The sequence below is a fragment of the Chiloscyllium punctatum genome, chromosome 10, assembly GCF_047496795.1.
Source record: "Chiloscyllium punctatum isolate Juve2018m chromosome 10, sChiPun1.3, whole genome shotgun sequence".
NCBI classification, from domain to species: domain Eukaryota; kingdom Metazoa; phylum Chordata; class Chondrichthyes; order Orectolobiformes; family Hemiscylliidae; genus Chiloscyllium; species Chiloscyllium punctatum.
In genome coordinates, this window is record NC_092748.1 from 103002673 (window position 1) to 103014930 (window position 12258).

Here is a 12258-nt window from a genome sequence, read left to right on the forward strand (position 1 = left end):
GGACTTGTTGGGCCGAAGAGCCTGTTTCCACACTGTAGGTAATCTAATCTAATTATAGTTCACTACTACCCTTTCCAGGGCAGATTAGCCAGCAATGTCTTAATCCTGTGAGAGAACAATTGCACACATTGCATTTCTTAACATGTGCAATAAAATCACATTTGAAATAAAGATGTGGAATAAATATACTCAGACCCACATTGTTCTCTCAGAATCGTTTTTCCTCTCGCTGCCATTACATTGATGCAAATGTCACTGCTTCAGTTCCTCTGCTTTTTGTTTGTACTGCTCAACTTTGTGTAGCAACTCCCAATTCCTCACTGCTTCCTGCTCACTTGACGCTTAATATCAGTTTTATGAAATTCTCCATAATAGCATGGTTGCTTTTCTCCCTATTTATGTCAGTCTATCTTGGTGCTGGAACATAATTCCTGTCAAACAAACCAATTATAACTCTTTTTTGTCCTTCAATCTAGAAGGACAAGGGCAGCAGATATAAGAGAACACTGCCACCTTCAAGTTCCCCTCAAGCCACTCACAATCCTGACTAGGAAATATATTGCTGTTCCTTTAACTGTTGCTCAGTCAAAATCCTGGAATTCCCTCCCTAATGGCATTGTGGGTCAACCCACAGCAAGTGGGTTCCAGCAGTTCAAGAAGGCAGCTCACCTTCACCTTCTCAAGGGCAACTGGGGGTGGTAATAAATGCTGGCCAGCCAGCGACACCCACAGCCCACAAATGAATTAAAAATACACTTTTTATTGACTTCATTCTAATTCGTCAGAGTTCAAATCATTGTGATTGGCGGGAAATTGATCGAAATCTTCTCTTCCTTACCCAGGGCATTAGAGCTAATTGGGGCAGCATAGTGGCACACTGATTGGCACTGCTGTCACGCAACACCAGGGTCCAGGGTTTGATTCCAGCCTCGGGTGACTGCCTGTGTGATATTTGCATATTCTCCCTATGTGTGCATTGGTTTCCTATTGTTGCTCTGCTTTCCTCCCAAGGGTGTGAAGGTTAGGAGTATTAGCCATGCTAAGTTGTCCTATAATATCCGCGGCTGTGCAGGCTTGGTGAATAACCATGGGAAATGCAGGTTTTCAGGGATAGGATGGATCTGGGTGTGATGATGTTTGGAGAGCCAGTGTAGACTCGATGGATCAAATAGCCTGCTACCACACTGTAGGGATTCTGCGTTTCTATGAATTGTAATGTCCCAGCTGTGTGACCATCTTTAACATTTCAGCTGCACATTGTGGAAGGAGAAACACATTGTGAGAATGTAAATTCACAAAAGTAGGTCTGACTCTGCAGATATATGTCATTGCGTATGCTCCCCATGAGCCTCTTTGCTCTCTACTGCACTTCACCCAATCATCATGTGCTTCAATGACTGTTTCCTTCATGTATTTATCTCAATTCCCCTTAACTGCATTGAACCTATTTGCCTTAGCACAAGAAATAAGAGCAGGACTAGAAGTCATTGAGCTTACTCACCCTTTCATTTTGATCATTGCTTATATTGGGTTTCAACTGTTCTTTCCTGCCCACAATCCTTATGCCTTCACTCCCTAAGAGACCTAGAAGCTGTCTGTCTCAAGTGTATTCAGTGATGGAGCATCCAATAATACTCTGAGGTCGGGATTTCTAAGTATTCCACAACCCTTTGAGTGAAGTCACTTCTCATTTCACTTTTGAGTGATTAGCCTCTTGTCCCGTGACTGCGCCCCACCCCATCACTTTCAATTTCACAGCCAGCAGGAAAAAACCTTTTAGCATCCACCCTATCAAGCCTATTCAGAATTTTCTACGAGATCCCTTTCAATTCTTCTGAACTCCAGTGAATATAGAGCCAATTTACTTAACTTGTCTTCAACCACTGAATGTGCAAGCATTTTTTACACTTGCACAATTAATTCACAAATTATAATCAGGTCTTCTTTACAAATCTTCTGAAATTAACATATCTATTGCTTTCTATTAATTAGAACATGATTTGAATGTAAAATAAGCTGGTTTATTAAATATTATGCATAATTTGAACTTCTTGACTACTTGAAGTCAATAACCCAATGTTACCAATTGCTTTCAAAAACATTGTATTTCAGGAGCAGGTGGCTGGTCCCCACTGGAATCAAATAAACACCAATGGTTGCAGTTAGATCTCGGTGAGAGGACAGAGATTACTGCCATAGCAACTCAAGGTCGATATGGTAGTTCTGACTGGGTTATAAGTTACCTGCTGATGTTCAGTGATACTGGAAGGAACTGGAAACAATATCGTCAGGAAGACAGTATTTGGGTATGCTTTTTTTACACGGTTATTTTCAATTTCTCAGTATAAAATGTTAGATAAAGATGAAAATTTTAATTGTGAAGTAAGAACAATCTGTAATGCAAATAGCTCACACAATTGTTGGAATAATTAATAATTTTACTTCCATGTATACAAATACTCTGTGCTATTTTTAACCTCCATTTCAACTTTGTAATTTATTGTCTTTGGTCAAAAATGGTTCCCAATTTTATCATTGTTGCTGCACTTTAACATTCTGTAGGCTGAATTTTTACTGGACAAGATGCTTTGTATTACTCAACCATCAATCTAACCCCACCACAGTATAGTAGTTGGTTTCAAACTGACTATCTTTAAAGCCAAAAGTTCACCTCACAGCAATAAGAACAAAAGAACAGAAGAACTAGGAGCAGGCGTAGGCCACTTAACCGTTCGAGCCTGCTCCACCTTCAATAAGGTCATGGATGATCTTTTCGTGGCCTCAGCTCCACTGACCCTCCCTGTCACCAGAACCCTTAATTCCTTTCTTGTTCAAAAAATTATCTATTTAGCTTTAAAAGCATTCAATGAGAAAGCCTCAACTCCTTCACTGGGCAGGGAATTCCACAGATTCACAACCTGCTGGATGAAGAAGTTCCTTCTCAATTCAGTCCTAAATCTGCTCCCCCTAATTTTGAGGCAGTGCCCTCTCATCCTAGTTTCACTCACCAATGGAAACATAAGAAGCAGATGTTGGCTTAAAGGAGGAGAGAGTGAGGCCTCTTCTCTCAATGAGAAGAAGTCCTACCTCGAGAGCTGATGGATAATTTGACAATCTGGTGGGCGCCTGCAGTAGCCACAGAATCCATAAGGGACACTGCTGGGACTGTGAAGAGGACCCAAGAAGAAAAACAATGGATCCCAAACTCAGTTCAGTCCTGGAATTTAGAGTGTGAAAGGATTAGAGTCCAGATGGGATGACGAAGCAGGGAGGTTGGGGAGATTGGGAGGTGGGTGGGGGGAGGTTGATGTTATCACCTTTCGAGATGGGTTGTGAAAGCTTTCGGCAGGGGGTAGCCCCTGTTACCCTTAGGTCACCACTTGAAGGATGTGAAGGTCAGAGAGTCATAGAGTCATAGTGATGTACAGCATGGAAACAGACCCTTCAGTCCAACCCGTCCATGCCGACCAGATATCCCAACCCAATCTAGTCTCACCTTCCAGCACCCAGCCCATATCCCTCCAAACCCTTCCTATTCATATACCCATCCAAATGCCTCTTAAATGTTGAAATTGTACCAGCCTCCACCACATCCTCTGGCAGCTCATTCCATACACATATAACCCTCTGGTGAAAAAGTTGCCCCTTAGGTCTCTTTTATATCTTTCCCCTCTTACCCTCAACCTGTGCCCTCTAGTTCTGGACTGCCTGACCCCAGGGAAAAGACTTTGCCTATTTATTCTATGCATGCCCCTCATAATTTTGTAAACCTCTATAAGGTCACCCCTCAGCCTCCAACGCTCCAGGGAAAACAGCCCCAGCCTGTTCAGCCTCTCCCCGTAGCTGAGATCCTCCAACACAGGCAACATCCTTGTAAATCTTTTCTGAATCCTTTCAAGTTTCATAACATCTTTCCGATAGGAAGGAGACCAGAATTGCACACAATATTCCAACAGTGGCCTAACCAATGTCCTGTTCAGCCCCAACATGACCTCCTAACTCCTGTACTTAATACTCTGACCAATAAAGGAAAGCATACCAAACACCTTCTTCATTATCCTATCTACCTGAGACTCCACTTTCAAGGAGCTATGAACCTGCACTCCAAGGTCTCTTTGTTCAGCAACACTCCCCAGAACCTTACCATTAAGTGTATAAGTCCTGCTAAGATTTGGTTTCCCAAAATGCAGCACCTTGCATTTATCTGAATTAAACTCCATCTGGCACTTCTCAGCCCATTGGCCCATCTGGTCAAGATCCTGTTGTAATCTGAGGTAACCCTCTTCGCTGTCCACTACACCTCCAATTTTGATGTCATCTGCAAACTTACTAACTGTACCTCTTATGCTCGCATCCAAATCATTTATGTAAATGACAAAAAGTAGAAGGCCCAGCACCGATCCTTGTGGCACTCCACTGGTCACAGGCCTCCAGTCTGAAAAATAACCCTCCACCACCACCCTCTGTCTTCTACCTTTGAGCCAGTTCTGTGTCCAAATGGCTAGTTCTCCCTGTATTTCATGAGATCTAACCTTGCTAATCAGTCTACCATGTGGAATCTTGTCGAATGCCTTACTGAAGTCCATATAAATCACATCTACTGCTCTACCCTAATCAATCTTCTTTGTTACTTCATCAAAAAACTCAATCAAGTTTGTGAGACATGATTTCCCACACACAAAGCCATGTTTACTATCCCAAATCAGTCCTTGACTTTCCAAATACATGTACATCCTGTCCCTCAGGATTCCCTCCAACAACTTGCCCACCACCGAGGTCAGGCTCACTGGTCTATAGTTCCCTGGCTTGTCCTTACCACCCTTCTTAAAAAGTGGCACCACATTTGCCAACCTCCAGTCTTCTGGCACCTCACCTGTGACTATCGATGATACAAGTATCTCAGCAAGAGGACCAGCAATCACTTCTCTTGCTTCCCACAGAGTTCTTGGGTACACCTGATCAGGTCCTGGGGATTTATCCACCTTGAACCATTTGAAGACATCCAGCACTTCCTCCTCTGTAATCTGGACATTTAGCAAGATGTCACCATCTATTTCCCTACAGTCTATATCTTCCATATCCTTTTCCATAGTAAATACTGATGCAAAATATTCATTTAGTATCTCCCCCATCATCTTAGAGGGCCATCTGCTGATCTCTCATTAACGAGAGAGGTTACTTGCAGTCAGTTGAACCCAAGGGTCACCAGGCCTTACGCAAGGGGTTGAGAAAGCAAGGGGCATTCATGGTGACATCAATCATGGTGTGTTCCTTCCCAATTTTTTAACCAGTTCAGTTTAAATAAACAGCCCACCCACTTCCATCTGTCTGTCCCCCTGCCCAACACCAACAACATGTGAGCAGTGTATTATTTGGTTCCATTGCTTTATTAGAAAGCTCAATTGTCTATTAATTGCTACTGGAAATGACGGTAGGCTGTATATTTCACTGTTATTTCATGAACCCTTGGGGGAATGGATGGGAAAGCAGTGGGATGGCCATCCATTAGATTTTACATGCCCCTCTGCACACACCCTACAAAAAAGACACCCGATAGCATGAACATAACATTCCCCTCTTTATCCTTGACTCCATAAACCATTGCTCCAATGCCAATGCCAGCAAACTACATGGACCTTCGCAGAACAGTATGTGTTGCTGTTGGCAAGACCAGACTCGCAAGAGTACACCCTATACACATCTGTGGAAAGAAAGCTCTCTCTAAGGAGACTCAATGCATGAATATTCTTTGCAAAAATCAACTGACGATTATTTTTTAACATTTATATTTTGTTTGTTTCTGTTTACTTCTGATGAATAAAAGTGTCAAATTTATTGTGTAATTTTGACTGAGTGGACGTTAGATTTGTATTCCAGGATAACAGTTTGGCATTTTTTTTATTTCAAGGCAGAAGCAATTCTTTCATTTCAACCTTGAAGGTCATTTGAAAAATAAGAACAACAGTCCAATGAATAAGGAATTGAGCCAGCAATCTATTGGGTCGTTAATTCATGTTGTGAAATTGAATTCACTAAATCTGGGCTGAAAAGAAAAAGAACATTGCAAGGCTGCTGTGAGAATACAGCAAATTTACTTATGTCCTTTACTGTTGGGATGTGCTATCGTTACTCAGTTACAGCCTACATGTCAGCCTGGACTCATATTTCATGGGTGACTTTTGATGCCATAGGTGGAACTCAGTAAGAACAAAAAAAAACTGTCCTGGCAACATTGTTTATTTGCCAAAAGCAACTGACGAATTTCAGAAATCAAGGTTACAGTAAATAATCAAGTCTTCTTCCAAGTGCCTTTTCTTTGAAAGAATTACAGAATGATGCTTTGTCAATAGACAGCTTATGTGTTGCCAAGGAACTGCATCTGATAAACAATATAAAATTAGAAATTGCTGGGAGACCTCCTCTTGCCTATTTTGAGTCCATAATGACACTTGCAGATTGAACTAGAAAGAAAAGTCATCTTGGACTTGAAGTGTTAAATAAAGTCCAGACCTGGGGCGAGTCACTCCATTGTGCCAAAAATGCCAGATGTCCAAAATCCTAAACCCTATCCCAAACCCAGTATTTGTCATTATTGTTGACGTATGTCATTTAAATGACCATCTGCCCCACTCAAACCAGATTTTGGAGTCCCTGCTCAGTGGTTAGCACTGCTGCCTCACAGCGCCAGGGACCTGGGTTTAATTCCAGCCTCGGGCAACTGTCTGTGTGGAGTTTGCATATTCTCCCCATGTATGTGTGGGTTTTCTCCGGGTGCTCTGGTTTCCTCCCTAAGTCCAAAAATGTGCAGGTTAGGTGAACTGGCCATGCTAAATTGCCCATAGTGTCCTTGGGTATGTAGGTTAGATGCATTAGTCAGGGGTAAATATAGTGTAGATGAATGGGTCCTGGTGGGTTACTCTTCGGAGGGTCAGTGTGGATTTGTTGAGCCAAAGGGCCTGTTTCCACACTGTAGAGATTCTAATTCAAATTCATTTTGGATTATGAGGTCATCTTTTTGTAGGGCTGGGGTAGCCCTGTTGATATGGTCCAAAGACACCTTGTGTTTGAGGTCTGTACTCCTTTGGCAGGAGGGAATTGCACATATTGGTAACTTTTCTGTGTGGGTGTCAGAGATAGTTCACATTTGCCCTTTGGGACTGTTAACTTCAGAGAATTTTCTGTCTAAAAAGCGCCTAAAACTGTAGAAACTGACAAACTGTCCACTGTCCAAGATGTGTTAAGAAGGTCAAGAAAAGACAAGTCAAGAGCTGTCAACAAGTGTTAGGAAGTATCAAACAGTATCTGGCACTTTCAAGCATCATGAAAATAGATGAGTCCCATAAAAATGTATTTTATTTTGTGAATGAGTGTGCTTTTCTCAATAGAATTTAGAACAATATGGAAAATTTAGTAGTATAATGTTTTTTTTTTCTCTGTGTATCTGGTTACTTGTGTATATTAGGTGAGCTGTCCTGGTGGGGAGTAGGCTGGTGGGCAGAAGTTGGGATTATGTTGGTATAGAGGTATGAGAGATCAAGGAGATAGTAGAGAGGATTAAGGTAATATGGGGCTATGAAAACGAATGGGCGAATGGGTAGAGGCCATTAGGTGGCAAGGACAGGGTATGCTGAATATAGGGAGGTGAGCGGTGAGGACTGGAGAAATGTTACAAATTGAGTCTCTTATATTGATTTTTGGATACGGTGTTGGCTTCATACCCAGCTGACCTCAGGGAAATTGCAGCCCTCTCAGCGCTTTCAGGGTCACATCTCTAGCTGTCAGTCTTGCCCAACTCTTTCAGAGCAGAAACAGGGGCTGCAGCCCACATTGTTAAAGGCTAAGTTCATGGAGCTGGGGAATTTCCCACCTCTGCTCACCAAACCTGGGAATGAAAATCAGAGCCTCTGATTTTCTCTCTCCACAGCTGCTACCAGACCTGATGAGTCTCTCCAGCACTTTATTTTTCTTTTACACTACAGATATCCAGTATCTGCACTATTGTGCCTGATAACCATCTACAGTGGAGTGTAGAATTTCATTCTTTTAACTTCAGCATTCAAAACAGGCTACCAACTTGCTATCATTGATATTTCAGTACAGTACAAAATCAAAACCTACCCTGCTGTTTTTCCTCACATTCATTGAAGACAGTGTTGTGTGCTTTGATCAAAGTCAGAAAAAGAAGGAATTATGCATTGAATTTGGGTTTTCCCACATTCATACTGGGATTGTGTGAACATGAAAGAACAGTCATTCCTGCTCAAAGTAAATCACAGGCAACCTTTCAATGCCATATCAATTTGCAGCCTTTACTCCAATCATTAATACAACATATTTGTTTCAAACTTCTGTCCGCGTTTAGTCAGTGTTGAACACAGAAACATATTTCTCCAACTTGTCTCAGCCAAGTTACAAACCGTGACATGTATAAAATTCTGTTCCAATGTTCAGCTTCAAAGCCAATGTCTTACAGCGATACTTCCACTATGTCAAACATGTGGACCTTTCGCCCCTTAAAAATGGGTCAATTCAGCTCAATAATATCAACACACTCAAAGCCAACCCCAACTTGCCTACTTCTGGACTTAATGGAGGCAAGTCCAGGGAAAGGCAGTGGGGAAGGAAATGGGCTTTGCAGGTGACTAATTACTTCATTTAAGTATGTTAATGAGGTTGCTTGCTTCAGGAGTATTACTCCATTTGTGAGTTCATCCTGGCTGGCTATGTCCTCCATGAAATTTGGCAGGAGTTGAGATAAATAGAAACAAAAACAGAAGTTGCTGGAAAAGCTCAGCAGGTCTGACAGCGTCTGTGAACAGAAATCAGAGTTAACTTTTGGATCCAGTGACCCTTCCTCAGAACCCCTGAGAACTGTACATATCAGTTAAGCTAATGAATTCAATGGATTTCTAAGCTGTCAGATGATGGAGAGTTCATATTTTGATTTTTTTAGCGATGGCAGTGTTAATGGAGCACTGCTATAGGTATTCCCAAAAGAAAATTTCCGTTTTGAATTTCTTTTTACCCCTTTATAAATTCATTCCTTTCTCAAGGCTTGGATTGTTATTTCACACAATGTTCGAAACCATGTTTATACAGATCATATCATAAATGCAGACTTTGCTTTAATGATGAAATGGATGGTTATTACTCAAGGAATGAAAATAAAATGGAATTGGCTGAACTATCGACATGTAACGCAAATTCAAAGGTTTTAAACTCAAAGTAAAAGTATAATACCATCAACACTCCTTCATACATTGAAAAGATACAAAACAACTTTTGTATAGTACCTTAGACACCCCGGTACAGTTCACAAAACACCTTTCATATCATCCTCACACCAATATTCCTCAATCTAACGCTTCAGTAGGTTTGATTCACTTCAACTTTTAAACTGCAACTAAGATAGCTTCTTCCTGGTGCTAACATGCACTTGAGCTCCATTGCACTCATTTTAAATGACCACTTTTAGGTTTTAATCTGGTCTGGACCCAATACTTTCTCTTTCCTTGAATGACCTAACTCATTATATCCTTTATTTTGAGGGAGTACTGCTCTATATAGCCATCTTGTTCCAAAACTGAAACACTGTCCAAAGTTAATTGAAACAGAAAGCTTTTCTCATTCAGTCCAGGGTGCCTCCCTGAAACATTTTTAAAAATCCACAACTTCCAACAAACAATTGAGGACCCATTTTTACCATGCTGGGTTACATACTGTCTAAAATAAAAAAAAGTCCAAGAATACACAAAAGCCATCCATTCTACAGCCAAGCTTCAAAACTGGTATTAAAAGAATTCACCAGGGTCCACCTGCTATTTCTTCTGCCATCTCTTTTATTACCCTGGGATGCATTCCATTAGGGCCAGGAGACGTATCTATCCTTAGCTCCATTAGCTTAACCAACACTAGCTCTTCTGTAATAATAATTGTTTACCTTTGTCTCTTCATCATTTACTGGCATATTATTAGTGTCCTCAACTGTGAAGACTGATGCAAAGTATCTGTTCAATGCCTCAGCAATTTCATCATATTCCATACTAACTTCCCCTTCTCATCCTTTAAAAGACCAACATTTACTTTAGCCACTCTTCTTTGTTTTACATATTTATAGAAACTTTTTGCTGTCTTTATATTCTGTGCTAGTTTTGTTTTCTCATACTCTGTCTTACTTTTCTTTATAGCTCTTTTTGTGGCTTTCTGTTCACCTTTAAAGTTATCCCAAGCTTCTAGATTCCTGCTGTTTTTGGCCACATTGTATGACTTCTCTTTCACTTTGATAGCCTGTCATATTTCCTTTGACACCAATGGCAGAGTTCCGCTCCTCTGACATTGGAGTCGAAGGTAAACAAGGCAGGCTGTCCCCTCCTCTGACAGTCCTTCCTTCTCACCGAAATATACTTTTGCTGAGCACTTTGAAAAATTTCTTTGAAGGTCCTCCACTGCTCATCAACTGTCGCACCTTAAAGTCGCTGTTTCCAATCTACTTTAGTCAGGTCTTGCCTCATTCTGTCATAGTCTCCCTTATTCAAGCCCAGGACCCTATCTACAAACTATCCAGCTGTACTTTAAATTCAACCATACTGTGATCACTCCTTCCAAGAGGATTCTTGACTCTGACATCATTAATTATTCCTGTTTCATTACACAGGGCCAGATCAAGAATAGCTTGCTCCCTTGTCCGTTCCATTACAGACTGTTCAAGAAGATGATCACAGATACACCAATGAACTCCTCCTCAAGGCTACCCTGACTGAGCTGGTTCGACCAATCTACATGTAGGTTAAATCCCCATGATAATAGCCATGCCATTTTTGCAGGTTTAGTTATTTCCCTTCTTGGAATTCCTAATTTCCACCCAAATGGATTGGACCTCATGTTCCATATAACGTATATCATATCTTAGTACTGTCCTGATGTCATCCCTGACTATCAGAGCTACACCATCTCCCTTGCATTCTTGCCTGTCCTTCTGAATAGTCTGGTACCCCTGGATATTTAATTCCCAGCCATGACCATTCTCCAACCGTGTCTCCCTGATGGCTATCAAATCATATTTGTTCACGATGATTTGCGCCTTTAACTCATCAACCTTGTTACGAATGCTGCGAGCATTCCGGTAAAGTACCTTTCTTCCAGCTTTCTTACCATCCTGCTTTCTTAACAGCTCTAATATCTCCAGAGTTATCCTTCATTTTTGCTTCTTTCATAGTCTGCCTTGAACTTAATCTCTCCTGCATACATGCTAACCTGCTGCTTACCGTTTTATTTATGACCATACTTCCTGTGGATCTCTGGTTCCCTTCCTCCTGACCAATAAGTTTAAAGTCCGAGTGACCACCCTATTTATCTTTTTCGCCAGAACACTGTTTCCAGATTGGTTTGGGTGGAGATCGTCCCACGGTACATATCCCCCCAGTTCCAAAACTTATTCCAATGCCCCTTGAAATGGAACCCCTGTTTCCCTCACCATTCCCTTAGCCACATGTTTACTTCCCTAAATTTCTTGTCCCTAAGCCAATTTTCACATGGCTTGGGCAGTAATTTGGAGATTATGATCCTTGAGAACGTGATCCTTAATTTTGTTCCTAGTGCTCAATAATCCCCAAACAGGTCCTCCATCCTACCTTTGCCTATGTTGTTCCTGAAGAAGAGCTTATGCCCGAAACGTCGATTCTCCTGCTCCTTTGATGCTGCCTGACCTGCTGCGCTTTTCCAGCAACACATTTTTCAGCTATGTTGTTAGTCCCAACATGGACCCAACTGGATCTCCCCCCCACTCCAGTATCTTTCAAGCCAATCAGAGTTGTCCTGCACCCTGGCACCGGACAGGCAGCACATCATGCAGGACTCCCAACCTGGCTTGCAAAGGATACTCTCTGTCCCTCTAATTATACAATCCCCTTTCACTGCCACTTGTTTTTTTTTTGCTCCCTTCTCTTGAATGGCCTTCTGTACCATGGTGCCATGGTCAGTTGGCTCATTCTCCCCGTAGCCCTTTTCCTCATCCACACAGGGAGCAAGAATCTCATACTCATTGGATTAGGTCAAAAGCTGAGGCTCCTCTACTCCTGAACTCAGGATCCCCCTACCTGTCTCACTTGCAATCACATCCTGTTATCCCTGATCATTAACTGAATTTGAATTACTTAATCCACAAGGTGTGACTGCCTCTTGAAACAAAACTCTCCCCTCCCAGATGTGCCACAGTGTTTGAAGTTCAGATTCCAGATCATCAATTCTAAGCCAGAGTTC

At 41.7% G+C, this 12258-nt stretch overlaps 1 protein-coding gene across 2 annotated transcripts in view; it reads left to right on the forward strand.

Moving 5' to 3' along the window:
• LOC140482415 (contactin-associated protein-like 5) overlaps positions 1 to 12258 on the forward strand; it is an 878213-nt gene that overhangs the window by 120313 nt on the left and 745642 nt on the right. For both annotated transcript variants that reach the window (XM_072579896.1, XM_072579897.1), the window contains exon 3: positions 2113 to 2306. In XM_072579896.1, the coding sequence (XP_072435997.1) occupies positions 2113 to 2306 (194 nt within the window). The remainder of the gene's footprint in view (positions 1 to 2112; positions 2307 to 12258) is intronic.